Source organism: Ambystoma mexicanum, chromosome 2q (assembly GCF_040938575.1).
Source record: "Ambystoma mexicanum isolate Mex_15411 chromosome 2q, UKY_AmexF1_1, whole genome shotgun sequence".
NCBI lineage: Eukaryota > Metazoa > Chordata > Amphibia > Caudata > Ambystomatidae > Ambystoma > Ambystoma mexicanum.
In genome coordinates, this window is record NC_090924.1 from 754,326,020 (window position 1) to 754,349,497 (window position 23,478).

Consider the following 23,478-nt stretch of genomic DNA (forward strand, 5'->3'; position numbering starts at 1 on the left):
AAGGAAGCAAGACTTCGAGTGCTGACTGCCTGCCTGCCGAGAGGATCAAAGCGCTCCCTGCAGAGGCTGTGGGGAAGGCGTGCGCACAGAGGAAAGAACATAAATCCGACGAGCTGCAGAGGTTAGTTTGTTGGCAGGCACGCATAAACCTTGTTGTTCTCCTTTGCCAGTGCGTGTGCTGCTGTGCACCAGTTTTGGGATTACTAAATCATTTAAATGATGCTCTTTCTGACTCGCATTGGAGCTTCAAGCACGAATTGTGCAGCCCATACGGTACCGTAGTAGAAAATAATGGATTTTTTTTTAAACTGACAGCATTCCTCAGACACCGAGAAGGGAAAGAAGGGGGCGGTTAAAGGAGTCAGGCTCAAGTTATTGAGCAAAAGTGAACCGCAGCCCATTTATTTTTCTGTTGTTAATTAAGACTAACAGCAGCGCACAGTTATACTGAGTCATCTTGCCGTGTGAAATGATTATACACAACCACCATAGAACTTTAAAGAAAGGGTCCCATTTTACCACGGCTGTGAGGTTCGAAGAAATTACAGCACGAGCATGCACTTATGAATACAGCATTTGGAGAAAGCGCAGGCATTTATTTCAAGTAGTGCAACCACCATGGCTTTGCTGAAAAACCTCTTTTCCATAAGAAAATAAAAAGCCTGCATAACAACTTATTGGGCTCATCAGTTTAACACAGTGGCAGCTGCCCAGCCATGGCAATAACTTTCTTCGTGCTCCCTCCCACGCGGCCCGGGCTCTGATGAAAGAGCTTCTGGAAATCTCAGGTGGATAAGGCGCCAGCACTTCCTGCCCTTCATTTAACTGAAATGTAAACAGTTTCAGAGCAGACCTGTGGCAAGTAAAACAGGAAGACCCGAACTGAAAGTGGATTGAGGAGGCACAATTTACAACCTCACAGTCAGCCAGGGGTGCACACACCGGCCTTGGAACATCCAAACCTATACGGTAAGCAAGCACCCCATTCCCTGCTGCAAGATTTCAGGTAACCTTATGATGCATGGCTCTTTCAGGCTTGTTAAACCCCTTGATGAAGCAGAGTATTGATGTATTTGTTATGCCTATATGTTTCTCGTGCATGTTTTATTTAGGTGATAGTATATATGTTTGACGTGGGCCAAAAGGCCTGCGTGGCAAATAGCCCACGCCTTCCTGACCTCGACTGGTGGATTAATTTTAAAAAAATAATGTAATTCCCCCAAATTGGGATCCCAAAATCTCTGTCAAGTGGTGATCGATCATTACCACAAAAGATGATAGAAAATGTGCCACTATTTCTTTCCTGCTTGAAATGATTTCACATGGGTCTTGTAGCTTCCTCTCTGTAGAGTCCGCATTTTGAGGCGTAGATTTGACGAACTGATGATGTGCACAACAATTCAGTAAAAAACATGACAATGGGGACCGAGGCACTGGCATTTTCCCTTCCAAAAGGTCTCAGATTTCTGATCCACGAACTCTGCATTCATATTTTAATGATCAGCTATGGGTTTCCTGCCCTTAACTGCCACCTTTCTCTGCCATGCTGCCCCTGAAATGGATGCCCATCCTTGCACTGTCTGTTTATGCCAAGGTAGAAACGTGCATACTGTTTACTCCTCCTTTTCCGGAATGTACTGGAACTTTGTGAGGAGAAGCCACGACGTGCTTACTTTCTGACAGCCTGCTCTCTTTTGTTGGGCTAGGAGATGCCCCGGGTGTTGGCAGTACAAGTTGCCTCTAAAGCGGAAATGTGGGGTTCTCCACAAACATCATTGCAGAGAGAGAGCACATTAACACCTACTTGCATACCGGGGTGGGAAATTCTGAAATTAAGGGAACGTGCCTCTCAGTACGCATTGCTACTTTAACACCATTCATTATATTACAGCTTCTATGAGCTGTCTTGGTTTGGGAGTGTTCTGCGGGAGTCACAGGATTCTCTTGAAGAGTGGGGAGGGTGGCTGGACTGAAGCGTGCGCACCGCACACACGTTAAGGGCTGCACATGCTCGTCTGTACAGTCCAGTAGGCGAGGGCGCCTCCTCTGTCGAGTCACACACACAAGGTAGGGGATGGGGGTATGGTGTGTGTACACGTGCAGGTGAGACATACTGTCCCTCTGGAGATGTGGGTTCGACCAGCGCTCTGTTGCATGCACCCTGAAAAGTAGATGCACACAGGCACATGCGGCCCAATTTGCACCAGACGTGCAGATGAACTTTACTGGTCTGCCCTTAAATCTCAGTTACAAGATTAATGGTATCAACACCACACTACAGAATAATTGCTTATTTTACCATACCCGATATGATAGCTCAGTGAGTTGAGCGCTCACTGCTGCGATGAGTGTGTGATCTGCAGGTTGCAGGTTCGAACCATCTCAGCCTTTCATCCTTCTGAGGTCGATTTTAAAAAGTACCAACACAGGTTGGGTGATATTGTATGTATATTTGTTCTATATAAAAGAGCTTAAGCGTAAGTGCTATACAATAACATATTATAATTTGGCCTTGGACGTCTGCTTGCATTCACAGTAATTTGACAATATGGATCTATACACACAGATATTAATGATACATATGGTGATCCATTCTTGTATGAAATGTATATCACATTAGTGAAATCATAACCATATTTTTCGTAGTGTACTTAGGAACAATGCTATTGATGCCACTTCCTGTTTTGTCAAGGGGTGAAAGGTTGTGTTAATTCCACCCCTGCACCTCAGAGCTGTGGACCCTGTCACAGACCTGTATGCAAAGTTATGTTATTTCATGAGTTGTGTTGTAATGTAACAGACGCATGAAACCTCCATAAGTAGCATTTTCTGGAAAGTCATGAATTGACGCGAATCACGGATGATGGTTTGAGGGCCACTTTTTTGAGGCGCCGGGTGGGCCACTTTTTTTTTGATGTCCGGGCCTATTTCTTGTCCCAGTCCGACCCTGCATCAAACGCGGCAGTTAGACTGGTTTTTGGTGTTGTAAAATCCTCACATATTTGCAATCTAAGACGTTCTATTTATTGGCTGGTCATGAAAAAACGCATTACATTTTAAAATGTTGTGCCTCATGTGTAAATGCGTGAATCAGCTAGCTCCTAGTTACCTAGTGGATAAAACTGTTGAAAAACATAAACTTGATTTGATTCATTTGTAAACGCACGCCTGGCGAACACAATTGTCTCTGGACGCAGATGTATTGAATGAAAACGACTCATCTGATTGTGAGGCCATTATGATTTCAGGAATGATTCATTAGTCAGATAGTTAATATAGCATTTAGCAGAAAGATAGGTCTTAACCGCCTTGCGGAACGAGAGTAGAGTTTTATGTTCACAAATTGATCTGTGGAGGCTGTTCCAAAGTTTTGGACTATAAACTCCAACTATTCAGGTGTCCTTTATTCAGCTGTCTCGATCGTGGCACATGTAATAGCAGCTTATCGCATGAGCGAAGTTGGCGGCCTGGCGTGTAGGTCTTAATGAACTGGACTATAGTCTTAGAGAAGAGAAACTCGAGACTTTGTGAATTGTGTTGAACTCTTGCGTAAGGGAACCCTGAGGCCTTTGTGGAACTGGTCTGAATTTGGGGCAGGGGAAGCAGAGTCTAAGCTAAGAGCTGGAAGAAGCTTGGAACTTTATTTTTAAACACTATTCCTTTTGCTGCTGACATCCCTTGACATTGAATACAGGTAGTTGTAAGGGAAAGTATAGGTTTTGGACACAGACAGACTTTCAATTTGAACTTACCGACGCAAACTAAACTTAGTTTTCTTTAGGTAGGGAAATCCCACCTTAGTATATGGCAAGTTAGGTCTTACTCCATCATGACATTTCAGAAAAATAAAGCTTTTAATTAGAAAGTTGAATCTTTTGTCTGCATCTTACTTAATGATTCTGCTCTGCTCCCTGGCCTGGGTCGGCTAAGGGCCATTCTTCGTTCTTAGGCACAGTTTTATCTTTTATGATTGTATTTTGAACGTCTTGTTAGCGGTACTATGCACTCGGGCCTGTGACATGCGCTTTATAAGCATAAATAAATAAATAAATAAATAAATAAATAAATAAATAAATGCCTTCACAGGCAACCACATACATTTGCTTCCCATAGGCTTTTTGTGTGTTAGGCATATCGCAGAAAGTTAGAATATCTTGGTGGCATTTCAGAAGCATACTGAGTGCTTGGAAAAAGAAACCAGGGTCATCGGGTGCAGAAGATCCATTTATACTGGCCCAATGTCATGCAACTCTGCCAGAGGATTCAACATACAGCCGCGCTGCATCCCCTGGTGGTGAAAGAGTTTCCGAGTACAGATGGTGCTGGAGACAGAATATCAAAGAGGAATCTGTGAGAGAAGGAATCCATTAGAAGAAAAATTATAGTAGGAGGAGAACAAAGTGTTTTGCGACTGGTCAGTGTATACTGCAGCAATGGGATAAGGACCATAGGTATTAGGGGGTCATGGCCTCCATTTAGAGTAACAGACGCGAGTCTGACATTAATGGGCGTCAGTGCCCATTAATTAACAGCACTGTTAACAGTATTACTAACAGTAGTAGAAGCAGCATTAGTACAAATAGTGGCAATATGTATAGTAGCAGCAAATATAGCACTAGCAGGTGCATTTTTAGTAGTACCATTACTAACAATAGCCCTAGTAGTACCAGCCATAACATAAGTGTTAGTAGTGTTGTCGAATGTATACATGCACCGGTACATTTATTGCAGCAATGTTAATGAAATAAGCATTAGTAGAATAAAGTACTAGTAGGCTAATATGAGTGATATGAGTGGCAATACTTATTAATATTAATACTACTAATAAACGAGTCTGTAGTATGCTCCATTCTAGTGGTATTACTAGCAATAGAATTAGAAGTAGTGTTAGTGTAGGGGTAATAGTAGTATTCGCAGAGGCAGTGTTGTTTCCAATAGCACTGTTAGCAGCATTAGTTGTAGTACAGGAAGTAGAAGTATTAATAGCTGCAGTGGGGCTCTGTCGTCATGCCTCACTAACATTCGTGAGCACAGAATGAAAAACAACACACATTCGAATAACACACACAACATGCAATTGTGTATGAGTAGTTAAGAAGACAATGAATATTTGCGACACCATACAAAACTCAATTCTTATTTCACAGTTCTGTCTACCACAAACGGTGGTCTACTGCAAATGGTAAGAGACGAGCCACACGTTGGGTATGGTTGGTGGTTTTGTCAAACCGTTGCATCATTTCTACAATATGATTTCAGTTCCGGGAAAACCTTCTGAAAATGATTATTCGAAACATGCCATGTTTCATCGTGTAGTAAAATCTCTGTCATCCAGCATCCATGAGAAATCAATGGTGCTGGAAAGTCTGTGCTAGATGGCCGAGTATCAGTGTTGTGTAAGGAAACCATTCAGTTAAGGGCCTGCTGGACTTCTGTTCTGTCATCCAGGTATTACTTTCTGTTATCCAGTCTTTGCAACTTTGTTAGCTGAAGTGTTAATCAGAACTGTACTATTAAAAGGCAATAACATGAGCTGGTTAATGGGGTGTTCTGTTGCTTCTGAATAAAGTCTTCTTTGTCTATAATCAATTTAATATTCAATAACATACCTGTACTTCAAGCTCCTGCCGTTTGGGATTGTGGATGAAGAAAGTGAAAGTTTGTTCCCAAACAGGTTCAACTGTTTTATATTGAATCTGCAAAGTATAAAATACATATATGTATTAGATTGCATTTGAAACACTGTGAGAGTTAATTTTCTGTTCGACACCAACAAGGCGACTACTTATTCATCCTATAACTACGATAAAATGCGTCTTGAGGCAGACCATAGTTACTCATTGGACTACAACTCTCGTGACCCTTTGCCATTGACTACCCTGGCTAGTTAATAGGTGTTGAAGTCCAAATATCTTAAGGCCACATAATGAGTAACCATGATCCTGACTGTGGTATACTTTGCTATGTTTTAAGAGATTGCATTAAAAAGCCACCCGCGCTGGCATAGAGATCCATTTTCCACATTCATCAACACGAGACAACGTAAAGTTGCAGAGAGGAAGAGCAGTCCTAACTGCACAGCTTCTATAAATTATAATTATAGTACCAGAAAGCAAGTGGCGGCAGAGCCCCAAGTTCAACTTCCGGTTGTTTTTGACTCACCAATAGCCACTCGGAAAGCAGCTTTCTGATATACATCCTATGATGGTTTTCAGTCGAAATTACATCAAATTCAAAACCTATCACAAACAAAAGGAAATCTGCAATCCTTCCTCTTGGAATTGAATGTTTAGCCACCAGCTTTGCGTTGTTTTTCTTGAGACGTAAATGAGGTCAACAGTAGGTGCCACCCCACCCGCATACAATATCCTACTTGCCTCTGGTATAATATTCCACATATTTGATATATGAGCTTCCTGATGAATATAAACAGCACACTGCATATGATTGTCATTATACCAAAATTCATGTTGCTCTTGTAAATGCATCAGAGTTCAACTAAAGAAAGGTCTTCCCTTCCGAGGTAGCCCTTAACAGCCAGTTGCAAGATGGAGAAAGCTGCCACCATGCTGACATGACTGCAGGATTCATGTTTAGTCTGGCAGGGTTGTGATGCACACAGTTCGTTTTTGTGGGGCATTGCGCTTCATACATTTTATTTTTGTGGGGCGAGTGGAAAGACCTATTCTTAAAGACACTGGTCACATGTTCTCAATTCACAAACTGTGAGCCGCCTGTCCAGAAAAAACAAACTGTGCCACCTTTCCCGAGTACACAGCCTGTGTCCAGTTTCCAAAATGTTTATGCCCAATACACAATGTGCTACTTGTGTTCACTACACAGTCTGTTCCATTAGTGCTTAATCTATATGCCTATTCTTAAAAGAGTGCCACCAGTCACTAATTAAGAGGCTAACAACCATGCAATGTCACCAAAGTTGTCTTGTCCTTAATGGGCAGATGGGTGATGGCCTTCCATCCACACAACCCCTTACAGAGGAGCCAGGGGACCACAAAATAAAAGCCTGGAGACGAAAGCTCACAGGAATGCACTCACTCTGTGGTTTAACTCAGAGCTGCCAAATACGCTCAATGATCCAAGCGAAATGGGACCTACAGCTCCTCCGACCAGCCATTGCCCTTTGGAATAATGATTGGGTCCCTCATGGTGAGGGGGGTGCTCTTGTGCTACCTCCTTGCAGTGCTGCGGAGTGAAGGGTTGGACTGCGTTATGTTTTCAGACACTGGCTGAACATGTGCCAAGTCTATATTCTGGGGCTCTAACGCTTTAGGTTCCTAATGCTTCATGTTTCCTGGTACAGGATCCAGACTGCAGAGCAGAGGGACCATTAAGGCAGCAAACTGGTAAGTTACAAAAGAAAATGGTGTGTGCATGCGAAAGGTGTGCCTGTGAGCAGGTGTGTGTGAGTGTGCTTGTATGTGTGTGTATGAAAACGTGTTTTAAATGGTAATGCCGATATATATATATGGCGGGCACCATAAAATTGTGTTGCAGCGGCAATGCTGTGATCATGGCCTCATGTAAATATGTTTGTCAGGGCCATGTAAATAAATATTGTGGGCACAGGGTTCAGGAAAAGATGCTCCATGGGGCAATATTGGCATATATTTTGGAAACATGCATAATGAAGACTTGCCTTATAATGGTAATGCTGGCATACCATCTCTCTTCCTTATTGTTCCCAAATTCTTGAACGTCTATACTCAAGTTTCTATTTTTCAATATCTTTCAACTTTTCAACATCCACAAAGCTAGCCCTTTTCTTACTTTTCAAGCAACCAACTTCGTATTTCCTCTCTTGTTCCATCTTGCCTTCTATTGCTCTGTGCTAATTATTGGTCTCTGTGCCTGTTGACTCGGCCCACTACGCTCTATCTTTAATTCTCTAGCCGTATCTTCTTTCGTCTCTCCCATCGTACGTCAATGTCTACTTTCCATCTTTCGATTTCCTGGATGTCCTTTGATTCTTGGCTTCTCTTTCATTTCCTATGTATTGTCTTTCAATAGCTACCTGGTCTGGCACCCTATTATCACTCTTACGTGGTTTCTTTCTTTAATCTTACTCGTCCTTCACGCTTGCAGTCTCTTTCTCCTTACAGTTCCTAAGCCTCCACGCACAATGTTGTTTCTGCTCTTCTGCCCTACCCGCTCCCAAGTACTTCAATTCTTTGCCTTTCACTATATACTCTTCTACACTCTACAATTATTCCACTCAACTCCTAATTTCGTCCCATTGGCCACTTTTTGATTTATATTTCCTAATTATTTTACTTTTCTTTTGTAAGCGCTTCAGCGAAACTGCTCTATCAAATCAATACAATGGAAATACATTATGGGCACAGGTGTCATGGTATGTTTTATGATGGCATATTTTGTGGATACAAAATTCATGAAAATGTGCTGTACCATGGCAATGAAGCCATATATTGTGGGCAGAGGCATCATGAAAGTGTGCTTTCTAGTGGCAATGCTGGCATGTATTGTGGGTACTTCCAACATGAAAATAAGTTGGTAAATGTTTCTCTGTACTTTTCATGCAATATTTAACAGAAATCGTATGGGTTTTTCACACTATCTTTATGAAACGTGTGATGTAAAATGCATAATTTCAACCTACTATTTAAATAACATTAATTCTCACAGGGAAGAAGTCTCAGTTCCGGTTCGTTCGCTCAGGCTAATTTGGGGACAATACTTAGGCAGTCCCAGTTCTAAAGTTCCCAGATGCCACTGATACCACCTGTCCACTACACATATTTGTGTGTCCAAGTGTAGCAGTTGTCCTAGAGTACACACTGTGCCACTTGTCCTTAACATGCAGACTGTACCGCCTTCTCCTAACAATCAGATTGTGCTAAATTACTTTAATATACAGCCCATTGTGGGGGACTGCCAGCATTTTATTATTTCAAAATACTTCCAAAGGATGTAATATGTTTGTATGAAAAGGAAAAGAAAGGTTACTGTAGTGACTACTTTACTTCTATTTCTTAGTTTTCTTTCCTCCATCCTGTAACAGCATGCCCAACAGGGGATGGGACAGGAGCCATTTGCACTGCAAGCTGTGCCTCTCACTATACATGTACAGGCATGCAAGAGGGCAGTTGTGGGGCGTGGTTACGCCCCAAACACCATGCCCCCAGTTCTGCCCGTCAGTGCCTCTATTTTGCATGCCGGCATTAAAGGCACTAACCATCTTTTACAAAGACCGGAGGGAGGGTTTTATGGAGGAAAGGAGACTTTGAACTGCGATTACAGAAGTCACTGTGGTGAGTACCTTTTCCTTACTCATATGTCCCATTGCCTTTCCAACATACTGTACGGGCCATTTCATAGCATAGCCCACCAGACGGAAGAGGAAATACAACTTATTCCGGAGAAGAGCTTCTAATATCTAAGAGAACTAATATCCATTTAGTAGTGTCTGCAGAAGGCAGTAGGAAACGACAAAGTGGCCGCCTTACTGATAACATCCCACGAGAACTGCTATAAGATAGCCACAATCAAGTTGAGAAGACCTGGATTTCACTGACCCTCCTTGTGGACATTAACACCCCTAATACTGTTTTCCATGTGAAAATCTCACTATACATTGATGCCATGGGTTCAAAAGGCTTATGAGTTAGTGTTGGCTGGACCATGTTAAGATTCCTAATATGATGGATTTCCTTACTGGAGGCAAGAGGTGCCTTTCAACAATGGGATTATCTGAGGATAATGTGAAAGAATCTGAATTTTTGTAAGCCTGACGATGGCCAGATACTTCCTAAATGAATCAACCTGAGCCCCAATCTGTGCCAAGTAAACTCAGAAAGAGAGGACATTGTCCAGCCAGCAGCAAGTGGATTAATTTCATTTTGGACAGATCAGTAAAAACACAAGTACGCTTGTACTCTTGCACTGGCTATAGGTGGGGGAATTATAAAATATAACTCACTGTAGTGACTAATGTACTCCTAGTCCATAGTCCTCTGTCCTCCATACTGCATGTGTGTCCCTTGCTAGGGATGGGAGACGGAACCCTTTTCACCAGAAAAATCTTCTTACCCTTTAAATTTAGAGGCACCCGGGGGCAGGGCCCTAGGAGCATGCGCTCCCCTGACTCCGCCCATCTGTGCCACTCCTCAGTCCCCTTTGACTCATCGACAATATTTACCATTGCCTAATGACACCAGTTTTATTAAGGGGAGGACGGTAGGACGTATGGAGGAAAGGGGACTATGGACTAGGAGTGCGTTAGTCACTACGGTGAGTAACTTATTTTTACTCCTATGTCCCGTCACCCCTTTCCTCCATACTGAATTGGCAATTACAACTGAATGTAGCCCCAGGGTGGAGAAGTGACCCTCCTAAGAAAACAAGTTCCATAATACTGCCTGCCCAAATGCTGCATCCGACCTGGAGCTAGCATCCAAACAGTAGTGCTTGCAGAAGGCCAAAGGTATAGCCCACGTAGCGCCCCTGCTGATGACCTGCCACGGTACGTGTCTCTGAAAAGCCACAGCTGTAGCCTTGACTCTGATAGTGTGGGCATGCATATTTGCCGGTAGTTGTTTGCGCTGCCCCCTCATAGGCGTCTTTGATGGCCACCACCATCCATCTTGCTATGTAGGCTTTGGAAGCTTGATAGCCTGAACTTGACCCGCCGAAGTTGACAAAGAGAGCTTCCGAGTTACAGAAGTGTTTAGTCCTGTCCAGGTAGAATTTTAGAGCGTGCCCGACTTCAAGACGGTGCAGAATCCTCCGAGCATCATCCTTAGGGTCCGCGAAGAAGGTGGGTTACACTATCTACTCATTAAGGTGGAAAGAGGAGACCACCTTTGGTACGAAAGCGGGGAGCATTCTAAGTACCACCTTATCTTTATGTAAATTAATACAAGCTCTGAAGCCACCAGGGCCTGGATTTCACTGACCCTGCGTGCAGATGTGCGTCCCACCAGTAGGGCTGTCTTAAAAGTGACTACCTTGATGTCTGCAGATGCCATAGGTTCGAATGGTTTATGAACCAGGGTGACCAAGACCAGGTTAAGATCCCACAGCAGGTGTGGCTTCTTGAAAGGTGCGCAGAGCCTGGTGAGGCCCGACAGATGTCTTTTAACCACCAGATTCGAGGAAGAAAACACCCCCTCCTCCGAGTTCTGGTAAACTCTGATTGCTGCCAAATAGGTGCGACATGTCCTGCACCCATGAGTGTGCGAGTTGTGCAGAGAAGGATAGTACATCGTTACGAGAGCAGGTGTAAGGATCAACCTCCTTTGACGAAGCCCAGTGGCAGAACCTAGTCCATTTACTCTTGTCCTGGCTCCTGGTAGCCTCGCTCCTAGTGCCCTGTATGATGTCTAGGTTAGCTTGAGACAGATGTAGATGCCTTAGTGTGACCTGTTCAGGAACCACGCAGCAAGGGCTAGTTTCTGGGGGGAGGGGTGGATGACCGTGCCCCCCCTGCTGTGAGAGTAAGTGAGCTGGACCCAGCGGAAGGTGCACCAGGGCCTGTTCCAACAGGCTTAGACATTCCGAGAACCATGGACTCGCGGGCCCCCACAGAGCTATCAGGAAGACCCGGAGGTGCCGGGCCTCCCCGATCTTGCAGATTACCCTGTGGACCAGGGGAGTGGGAGGGAAGGCATATGCGTTCATGTTGTCCCATTGTATCTGCATCGCTCAGAGAGCACCAGCCTTGTCCCCGCCAGGACGCAAACTGGGGGCACCTCCTGTTGGACCAGGTGGCAAAAAGATCCACCTGAGGATGACCCCCACCTGTTGAAGATACCCTGAAGGACTTGTTCGTCCAACTGCCATTCGTAGTTGTCTGCACCTATTCTGCTGAGCCTGTCTGCCTCCAGGTTGGACTCCCCCGGTAGGTGGATTGCCCTCAAGTGCATGTTGTTCTTCAGAGCCCACTCCCAAATGTTGACTGCTAAGGTGCATAGCAAAGGAGACCTGGTGCCACCCTGTTTGTTGATGTAATACATGCTGGTGGAGTTGTCAGTTTAGATGATCATCTTGCTACTGATCATTGGAAGGAAAGCTTTAAGAGCAAGCCAGATTCCCTTCATCTCTAGCCAATTGATATGGGCCTCCTGTTCCTGAAGAGACCAAACTCCACGAATGTTGCGGTTGTTCACGGTGGCTCCGCAGCCCTCCAAGGCAGATTCCGTGGTGATGATAACCTGCAGTGCTGGCTGCCTGAAGGGTCTGCCTATAGTCAGGGTGCAGTCCGTGCTCCACCAGATAAACTGAGGATGGAGAAAGAGAGAAATGCTGACAAATTCCGTCTGTGAACCCCGTTCCTGACTCCATGAGGCTGCGCAGTGCAGTTGCAATCATCTCATTTTGAGCCTCGTGTATGGCACTTCAAATAGACATGCCGTCATGATACCCAAGAGATGTTGGTACGACCACGCTGAGGTCACGACTCTGTTGAGAAAATTACCCGTGGCCCTCTTGATGGCTGTGATCTTGACCTCCAAAGGAAAAACCCTCTCTGAGTTTGTATCCCAGATGAGGCACAGGAACATTAGATACTGCATAGGCTCCAGCTGTGACTTCTTAAGATTGTTGGAAAATCCCAATTTATGTAGTGCATTCATGAGGGCGGAGGAGGTGTGATCGACCGCCTCCGGGGATCTCGCCCTGACGAGCCAGCCGTCTAGGTACGGATAGACATGGTGGACCCTGGGCCCTGAGAAGGGCTGCCACCGGATTCATAAGTCTGGTAAAGACCATGGGGGCTAAATTGAGGCCAAAGGGTAGAAACTTGTATTGGAAATGGAAGCCCATGATCCTGTCCCTCAGAAAGGTCCGATGAGGCTGCCAAATCGGGATGTGTAGGTATGCGTCCTTCAGATCCAGGGAGCACATCCAGTCTCCCCTGCACAGTGTCTCCACAATAAGCGCTGGGGTAACCATCTTTGACTTTTGAAGAGGGAGGGAAAGGTACAAGGTGGAAAGGTCCAACACAACTCTCAGATCAGCCTGGTTCTTCTTGTGCATGGCGAAAATCCTGGAGTAGAAGCCCATACCCCGCTGGGACTTCTTCCAGTGCCTGACTCTATACGAGCAATCAAATTTAAGTCAACAGAGTTGGTGTCCAAATCTGTGGGAGTGGAGGAGAGGAGACACTACTGAGAGGATCCAGGGGTCTGTGAACCTCACACACCAAAACTGTGTGTGATAGGCAAGCCTGTCCCCCACCAGAGACACGTGGACCCGGAGGAGCGTTTCATTCCTTTTTTCCCTCTGAGACTGGGGCTGAGAAAGGGGACTGAAAGAAGCCCTTATTCCCCACCTTGTGCTGTTTGCGGCAGTGCTGACTTGTAGACCTGTCCGGCTGTCTGGACCTTAGTTCCTGGAAGCCCCAGAACCTGCCGAAGGAACGCTGGTGTGCCTGGCTGTAGGTCTTGGTCATAGACTTCTTCGTGAGGATAGATAAGGATTTTGCAGTCTGGGAACTGTTTTTCTTCTTATCAAGTTCCTCATTGCTGGTGGAATGAAAAAGGTCGCCACCCTCGAATGGAAGATCCAATATGCGCTCCTGGACGTCCAGTTTGAACTTGGCAGCCCTTAGCCAGGCAGTTCTTCTCATGTCCGTAGCGTTGCATATGGCAAGGCCTGAGGTGCGTGTCATGCCTTCTTTGCCCCGGAGGTTGAGGCTGAGGAGAGGGACTGGAAAAAGGCCTTATTCCCCGCCTTGGGCTGCTTGCGCCAGAGCTGACTTGGAGATCGGTCTGGTTGTTTTGACCTTCGTTCCTGGAAATCCCAGAACTCGCCAAAAGCCCACCCCTTGTCGGAACGTTGGTGCATCTGGCTGAACGTCTTGGGCGTGGACTTCATGAGGATAGATAAGGATTTCACAGTCTGTGAACTGTTTGTCTTCTTATCCAGTTTCTCATCTGTGGTGGAAGGAAAAAGGTTGCCACCTTCGAATGGAAGTTCATGGAAGTCCGGGTTGAACTTGGTGGCCCATAGCCAGGCAGTCCTCATGTCCGTGGCAATGCAGGAGGCACGGCCGGAGGTGTCTATATGTGCCACAGTGGACTCCATGATGTCTTAAGCCACCATTTCTGCGTCTGCCAGCCCCGCCTTGAAGCGCGCTTGACTTTGCACCAGAAGTTTCAGAAGGAAGTTGGCTATTTCCCACCAAAGCCTCTGGTTAACGGCTGCGAGCATAGCATCTGCATTAGACTGACTAAGGTGTAGGGATGCGCTCGAATAGACTTTCTTTTTATATGCCTCCAGTATCTTCTCCTTCTTGCCTAGGAGTGCTGAGGATGAGGTGGCCGAGGAAGACTTTGGCTTGAAGTAGAGTGAGGTCGCCGCAAATAACCGAGAAGTGTGGTTAAGGGTGTGCCGACAGCAAGAGTGGATCCTCCTCCAATTGCCTGTACTTGGCGTTGAGGCACCGATTGGTAGGCTGTACCAAATGGGTTTTAAGCTATCCCTTTTTGGCCAAAGCGACAACGTCCTTCTGCATCGGAATCCCCGCTCTAGCCACGGGGCATAGAGTGAGGACCTCGGCAAAGACCCCCGCCTCTGGTTGTTCGACCTCGGGTTGTGGAAGCCCCAGGTACTCGGCCAGACCTGCGAGCCATTCATGGAATGCCTTAGCTGAAGATGGAGTTTCGGGGTCCCCCTCCTCATCGATTTCCACCAGGGTGTCCTGCTGGTCCGGAGTGGGTGGAGGAGTACTGGGCGCCAAAAGCCGAGGCATGCTGACCAGAGCCGGAAGCTGTTGTGGAACCGCCTGGGCTGCAAGAGGCAGGGGTGCCGGAACCGTGGGGCCCGGCATGGGCAGCTGGGGCTGCGCAGGGACCTGAGGCGCTGGAGCCATCGGAAGGATAGCTAGCGGTGGGGCTGGAGGCAGCATGTCCCTGATGACATCCCGAAGGATGGAACCCATCTGAGGGGATCTCATAAGGGTGAGGAACTTTAAAGAAAAACCTGTTCTCACAGTCATGTGGAGCGGTACGTGGCGCAAGAGTAGGAGCGGGGCCTTTAGGTTGCTGAGGCCTGTGCGTAATCTGACTTGCTGGCTGCTGGGTTTATCTGCCCTGCGACGCTGGAGGATATGCTGTAGGCCACGTATCTGGCGAAGACCAGTCCTATCTGGAAACTCATTCTCCTACCTGCTCCCCGAAAGGGGTGTGGCGTCGGATGAGCAGCCATTTTGTCTGGCACGGTAGCCATTTTGTCGGGCTGCATGCCACGTGCCTGTGTCGTGATGCTTTCCGCGCTGGGCCCGGCCTCCTCCTGGACTCTTGGCGGTGGAGCTTGAGGCCTACCCTGCACCTCAGGATGGGGCCTGGTAGGCATCGTGCCCTCGACTATGTTGCCGGTAGGCGCCTCCTCAGACATTTGTCCGGTGGTAGGGCGTAGCCCCTCAGGTGGACACCTGGTAAAAGAACCTTGCAGTCAACTCAGCGATGTCACCGGCAGGATCTAAAGACCAATCGGCCTGTCGGCCGCTAGCTGAAACAGCCTCGGTACCTGCGCTGGTGTTAGATCCTGAACAGTCCCTCCCGCTCTGATGTTTCCTGGGGAAGGAGTCGCCCTACCGGGGTGCAGATGAAAAAAGTGGCCCTACTTTGGGCCTTGACGAAGTTCTTCAAGCCCTCTGGAGGCAATCGTTCGAAAAGCTCCCTCCAACGAGCTAATCTGTTCTTCAAAGCGAGCAGTGTGAGCACGTTGCATGCGGTACAACCCTCTCAGCCATGAATGGGGTCAAGGTAGTGGGGGCAAAGAGCGTGGGGCGTCGGACGTAGGGAAGAGCCCCTCGCAGGCTGGACATTTGCTGAAGCCCGATGACGTCGACATGTGCTGGGGAGGAGCATGGCGCCAGAGGACCAAGTGCCTGATTAAAGACCAAAAGACAGAAGACAAAAGACAGTATCCAGAGAAGAGCGTGTGGAATTACAAGGCTGAAGCCAAACCCAGAAGCGCTGGTGAAAGCGGTCCGCTCCCGTCGATGAAGAAAAGAGGACTGGGGAGTGGCACCGCTGGGCAGAGTCAGGGGAGCGCATGTTCACAGGGTCACGCTCCCATGCACTTCTAAAATTAAAGGGGAGTACCTGGCTGAAAGAAACATTTTCCAATTATTCTTGGTAAGATGGAGGTGATTAGGGCTCAATCATTCAGGAACCAAACCATTAAGGATATTGGTATGACATGGTATAAATTCTTGTAAAGTGTAGAATTGCCGAGATCAGCATTGAAGTGCTGAACCAGAAACCTCAGAATGTACGGTGTGATGAATCTAGCAATGTCATCACACCTTTCCTGGTGAAAGACTCTCCCCATGTGGCCAGGGAAAGACAGAAGCTACCTGATCCTAACCCTGGGGGTGGCTATCTGAGAGAGGGCCACATGGAGTGAGACGACCTTCATGGAACTGCAGAAGCATCGCCAGACAAGACATGGTATGCCCCTTTTCCCTTGGGACCTGATAATCTACCTTCTACCCCCTGAAATTCCACACACCCTTATGACCCTGTGATGTTTCATTTGAATGTCAGCTGATGACTAATAGTAAAAAGTATTGGGCAGTACTGAGACAAGGAAGAGGATCAGAGTAGTAGCGAGCACTTGGGAAAATCAAAGTGCTCAGTCTAGTTTTTCCCCCTCACCTTATTGGTCAAAGCTTATTCTTATTAAAAAAGCAGGAATGAAAAGAAGATCAGAGACTCCTTCCTCCTGGTGCTGATCAGGAATGTGGAAGGTGGCGTATGGACTGAGGTGGCAGCAGCAGGCAAGGGGCAGATGCTGTGCGGGCTGGAGGCATGTCTCTGAGGGCTGCAGAGATTACAGGATGGTACGCAAAGCCAGAGGGAGTGCCTGTGCAGGGAGACGGAGCGCCAAGCCAATACCGCACTGCTGCTGGGGAGAGCTGACTGCGGATCACGAAAACAACGAGAGACAGAGAACCGGTGAACACGCAGAGAAAGGTTGGGATGCCGGGAGCCTGAAGGAGAGAGACTGGAGCAAGATTAAGTGATGCAAAAGAGAACCACAATAACGATGAGCCCACGGAGAAGGATTGGGATGCAGAGACTAAATGAAAGACTAGGGAAGGCATTTCCCTTACAGGAGGCAGGGGACGGGATCCCCCCTATGTGCATCCCTGATGATCTTCATAGTTCCAGTACTTGAGAAACTGAAGAAAGCTAAAGAAAGATTCTGAACATGTGAAAAGGCCCTGGCAGGAGAGTATAGCAGGCACTTTGAAAGGGTTCTGAAAGCTCAAGGGAAGACCCATAACCTTTGAGGTTAGATTGTGAGAAAGTGGAAACACAAAGGGGAAGAGGCATACCACTTGGATTTTGGAAAGAGGTTGACAGTTCAAAGGAAGAAGCATAGTTCTTGATGCTAATTGTGAAGAGAAGTCCTGGTTGGAGAGTACACCAGGCAGTTTGTGAGTCTGGGACCCACAACCAAAACAAAAGTGAGCTGAATGAGAAAACATCCTGGCAGGAGAGTACACCAGGCATTATGCAAATCTAGGATCCACACCCAATTGTGTCCTCTGGAAAAAAAGAAAGTGAACTGTGTAGTTTGTTTGTGGTGTAAAGAACCAAGGGAATGGGGATACTCTTGGTCAGTGGAGATTGTGACATCAAGAGGAGGGGGCAACCTCCTGGAACTATTTGCAACAATGTTAAATGGTTTCAAACAGTTTTTTAGAAAAAGACTTTTCTTCCTCACTGTTTTAGAAAGAAATGTAATGTAGGAGAAGGAAGAACTCCTCTTTATGAGTCTATGGAACTTTGTTTATGGTCAGAACCTTTTTCTTTCTTTGAAAGTTTTGAACTAGTGAGCTATAAGCAAGTAGCAAAAGAACAAGTTACTCTCTTACCTGGTAACGTTCTTTCGATGGGATGGTCCGACGACGTATTCCATATCTATGACAGTAATCACCACAGCTGTGCTGCTTCGTAAAATCTTTCGGCGTCTGCGTCCTGCGTCGATGACGTCGATACGCCGCCCTCGAGGACCTCCTCCGACGGCCGACGTCACTTGATGTTAGAAGTAGGAAACACGACGCCCGTAGCCTCAGTTGTAGTTTTTTCCCCAGAACGTGTGGCACCAATCTTCTGCCAGTGTGACCACACAAAGTCTTGCGGAAACGTAAGCTGCAATCGCATAAGAAATTCTGTAGCGGGGAAGGCAGGGAGGGAGCGATATGGAATATGTCATCGGACCATCCCATCGAAAGAACGTTACCAGGCAAGAGAGTAACTTGTTCTTCGAGGGGATTGGGTCCTCCGACGTATTCCATATCTATGACAGACTCCCAAAGCAGTACCAATGCAAGGAGGTGGGAAAAGAATTTAGAACAAGAAATTTAGAATGCCCAATCAAATTGCGTAGCAAAGGACCGCCTTGCCAAAGGCCAGATCCTGCCCAAGGATGGAATCGAGAGAGTAGTAGCGTACAAAAGTATGGACCGAAGCCCAGGTGGCTGCGTCACAGATGTTACGAATAGGAACACCCCTCTGTAGGGCAGTAGAGGCAGCCATACCCCTGGTAGAATGGGCCAGCAAGCCTACCGGTGGGTCCTTACCCGCCAAGCGATAACACTCAGAAATAGCCAGAATAATCCCGCCAGACAAAGTCTGCTTAGTCACAGCTTGTCCCAAATGCTTTCTAGCGTAACCAATGAAGAGTTGATCGTCCACTCTGACCTGGGACATGCGTGAAATATAAAAGCTTAAAGCTCTCCTAGTATCGAGGCTATGGAGCCTCTCCTCTTCCTTACCAGGATGTGGAGGAGGATGAAATGCCGGAAGAACAACCTTCTGGCCTAAATTAAATTCCGACACCACCTTCGGAAGAAAGGAAGGACAAACTCTAAGGACAACCCTGTCCTTCTGAAATACAGTGAAGGGTGGCTTAACTGAAAGTGTCTGTAACTCACTCACTCTGCGAGCGGAAGTGACCGCAACCAAAAATAGAGTTTTAAGAGTTAATAGTCTCAAAGGACATGAATGCAAAAACGGAGCACTCATCAGAAACTTGAGGACAAGGTTCAAATCCCAACCGGGCACCTGGAAAGGTGACGGAGGGAACACATTAGTGAGCCCTTTGAGAAACTGAGAAATTAAAGGAATTTTAAAATAAGAACACTCTTCAGACGAGCGCTTAAATATGGACAGCGCCGCCAGGTAATCTTTAACAGTACCCACTTGCAAGCCCCTGTGGGCTAAAGAAAGCAAAAAAGACAGAACCACAGGAATGAAACATGCAAAAGTTTCCACATTCTTAACCCTGCACCAATCGCAGAACTTTCGCCAACGGCAACGGTACAGGGACTTTGTTGCGGGCCTTCTGGCCGAAAGCAACACCTCCATCACGTCTTCAGGGAGGTCCCAATCGTTATACCTCAACCTTTCAGAAACCAAGCGTGAAGGTTGAGGGATCTGACCTCTGGAGGGAGAACCTGACCCTCCTGCTGTGAGAGCAGATCGTTTCGGTAGGGAAGACGACGTGGAGGGCAGATAGACAAGTCGAGAAGGTCTGGGTACCACGCCCTCCGGGCCCACGCCGGAGCAATGAGGATCATCCGGGAACCGAACCTTCGTAACCTCCGCAGCACTTGAGGGATGACGGGGACTGGAGGAAATGCGTACAGCAGTGGGAATGACCACTCCACTACGAACGTGTCTCCTAAGGCTCCTTTTGGAGGAAATTCCCGCGAGCAGAACCTTCCGCACTTCCGGTTGACACTGGAGGTGAAGAGATCAACTTGAAGGGTCCCCCAAAGAGCGAAGATCTCCAGGACAATCTCCTGAGCCAACTCCCACTCGTGAGAGATCGCACTCTGCCTGCTCAGAGCGTCCGCCGTCTCGTTTTCGTCTCCAGCCAGATGAACTGTCGAGATCGAAACTTCCTGCTGGATTGCCCAGAACCAGAGCTGCATCGCCTCCCTGCACACAGGAAGTGACCCCCCCCTTTTGTTGAGGTAGTGCATGGCCACCGTGTTGTCCGTCAGGATCAGGACATTCTTCCCTCGCAGTCGGCAGAAAAGCCTTCAGGGCTAGCCTGACGGCCCTCAGCTCCAACAGATTGATATGGAGTCTGTACTCCGACGGAGACCAACGACCGCTGACTGCCAACTCGTTGGCATGAGCTCCCCATCCCGTGAGGGATGCGTCCGTCACGATCGTCACCTCCGGCCAGGGTAGCCGAAATGGAGCCCCCTTCATCAATTTGTCTTTGACGGCCCACCACAGAAGGTCCTGGGCGACCGAGGATGGCACCTGAACAGGGTCTGACATCCTGCCGGAGGACTGAGACCACTGGAGCTTGAGTGCCCATTGCAAAGATCTCATCCGCAACCTGGCCTCTGGCACCAGAAGAATGCAGGATGCCATGAGGCCGAGCAATCTCAAGAACTCGAATGCTGGGCGACTCTGGGCAAGCTGAAACTTGTGCACCATCTGCTGAATGTGATGAGCCCTCACCTGGGGAGGAAAACACTGCCCCAGGGACGTGTCGAGCACTGCTCCGATGTACTGGAGCCTCTGAGTTGGTGTCAAATGGGACTTCTTTAAGTTGAGGGAGAAGCCCAGCTTGTGGGGGGAGTGGCAGGTAACTGACAGATGATACAGGACTTGCTCGGGAGAGCGCGCCTTGATCAACCTATCGTCCAGGTAGGGGTAGACGTGAATCCCCCCTTTCCTGAGATGCACTGCCACCACTACCATGAGCTTGGTGAAGGCCCTCGGGGCGGAGGTCAATCCAAACGGCAGGACCCGAAACTGAAAGTCCGAGCTGCCAACCGCGAACCTCAGGTACTTCTTGTGCTTTGGAAGGATCAGCACATGAAAATAAATGTCCTTGAGGTCGAGAGACACCAACCAGTCCTGAAGTTGAAGGGCCTGGAGGACTTGAGAGAGAGTAACCATCTTGGACTTGTCCTTCCTGAGGAGTTTGTTCAAACCGCGCAAGTCCATGATGAGTCTCAATGCCCCCTCTTTCTTGGAAATCAAAAAATAAGGTGAATACCATCCCTTGTTCCTCTCCGCTACAGGCACCAGTTCTATGGCGCCTTTCCCCAGCAGGGATTGAATTTCCTGCGCAAGGAGCGGATCCGGACTCTTCAAAGAGAGATACCCCGGTGGATTGTCGTTAGGCCTCTGCCAGAAAGGAAGACAGTAGCTGTGGGCTATGATCTCCAGAACCCACACATCTGAAGTAATGGCACGCCACTCTACAAGATGCTGCGCCAGCCTTCCCCAAACCGGCAAACCATGGGACATGTCCTCATGACTGAGCTGAAGCGGCTGCAGCGTTGCCTGAGGGCAAAGAGGCAGCTGCCCGAGCGGCCTTGTTACCTCGAGTACCTTGTTTTCCACCTCTGGCACTACTACGGTGGCCCTTTGACTGGCAGATCCTCTCGCTTTACCAAAGGATGAGTAATAACGAAAGGAACCTCCCCTCCATTGCTGTCCCCTAAAATGAAAAGGCGGAGGTTGTCGAAGTGCAGCACCCAACGACTTTGCTGCAGCTTTGGAGGTCTGCAACCTCTCGAGGCTTTCGTCAGCCTTGCTGCCAAAAAGATCTTCCCCATCAAAGGGCATGTTGAGGATCCGGGCCTGCACATCAGGAGCTAACCCCGACTTCCGCAACCACGCAAACCTGCGTATCACGGTGCTCGCCACCATGGACCGGCTGACGCAATCTGCCATGTACAAACCCGACTGAACGGCCTCACACATGGCATCCTTGCCATCCTGGACCATAGCAAGGAAACTATCCCATTCGTCCCCTTCGGGAATATGTTCAGCCGCTAAAGAAACACAGTTCCACAGAGTTTGCGTGTAACGAGACAAGGAACATACAGAGTTGGACGCCTGAAGTGCCATACCCCCAGAAGAAAACACTTTCTTCGCACAACCATCAAAACGTTCGTCGTCCCTATCAGGAGGGATGGTAGGAAACGACGCCTGCTTTGCAGGGGCCGTAGCCGCCTGCACCACCAAACTCTCCGGAGTGGGGTGCTTGGTCAAGTAGCAGGGGTCGCTACTGGCTGGGCGGTATTTTCGTGGCAAAGACTTGCCCACTGCCGGGAGACTCTCCGGAGCAGTCCAAGCCGCCACCACCCTCCTCTGTAGAGCCATATGGAACGGCAGTACCGGGTCATTTGGTGGACCGTGGTCGAGGATATCCGTAAGGTCATACTGAAGAAAATACCCTGGGGGAGCAGACCACCCCAAATACTCGGTGACCCTAGACATAAGGCGTCGGCACGAATGCCAGGCTCAGGCCGACAAAACTCCACCTCCGGAGAGGTGTCCAGACCACTGGAGTCGTGCAGGGACTGACGCAGGTCCTCAATTTGACTATGGCCCGAGAGAATCTCATCTGCCACCGTATCAGGAACCATGCCATCCATCATCAGAGCCCTCATCCACCTCCGAAATAAACTCAAGATGGCGGTAAGAAGGCACAGAATGTGGAACAAAGCCATGCTTGACCTTGGCCAGAGCCTTTCTAGGGGGCTCCACCGTGCCCCGGGGCACCCCCGTCGAAACAGCCTCGAAAGGCGTCGAGTGAATCGGCCTCGACACCGAACGCGGCACCGACAGCATCGACGGTGTCGACACAGACCTCGAGGGCAGAGCCCCGAGCGTGTCCCTCGACGGCCTGGCCGATGATGGCATCGACGACTTCTTTGTAGGCGGAGCCTCGAAAGAGTCAGTCGACGACCTCAGCGCCACAGGCGTCAACGTCTTCCTCGAAGACATCACAGGTGCACACGGTCTCGAGCGCGTCGAGGACTGGGACCTGGAACGCGCATGACGAGACCTCTCCCGCGAATCGTGCCGACCACCTGAGCCCGAAGGCATACGAGCGGTGTCTCTCGACCGATCACGACCGACCCCACTCAGAGGCGCGGACGGACCAGTGCCCTGTGATTCGGGAATCGCTAAGGAACAAGTTACTTACCTGTAACTGTTGTTCTCCAGCATGGGTCTGGCATGGATTCACATGCTCATGAATATTCCCCGTCGTCAGGCTGGGAATCCTCGGTAAAGAAAAAACCAGTATCAGTTTCGTTTCTGATCTGTCTTTCGTAGTAATAACCAATCACTGGTCTCTGCGTCATACTGACCACAGCCAATGACTGCCCTCTACCTAAGCACCGCCTCTGGCAGCCATCTTCAGATTTGGAAGCACGTGAAGTGGCAGTATGACCAAGTGAAGAGCCGCAGAGGGGTAGGCGGGAGGGTTCGCATGTGAATCCATGCCAGACCCATGCTGGAGAACAACAGTTACAGGTAAGTAACTTGTTCCTTCTCCAGCATGGGGTCTGGCATGGATTCACATGCTCATGAATAAAGAATACATAGCAGTACACACATGCACAACCACGGGAGGTGGCAAAGGCTCAACATTAAGCATCACATCAACTCAACATTAAGCATCTTACCTCCTCACCAGGCTCACCTCAGGCGAACA

At 48.2% G+C, this 23,478-nt stretch overlaps 1 protein-coding gene across 4 annotated transcripts in view; it reads right to left on the reverse strand.

The window, feature by feature from the left end:
• ESYT2 (extended synaptotagmin 2) overlaps window positions 1-23,478 on the reverse strand; it is a 1,091,416-nt gene that overhangs the window by 158,215 nt on the left and 909,723 nt on the right. For all 4 annotated transcript variants that reach the window (XM_069647986.1, XM_069647985.1, XM_069647987.1 and 1 more), the window contains one exon: window positions 5,610-5,696. In XM_069647986.1, the coding sequence (XP_069504087.1) occupies window positions 5,610-5,696 (87 nt within the window). The remainder of the gene's footprint in view (window positions 1-5,609; window positions 5,697-23,478) is intronic.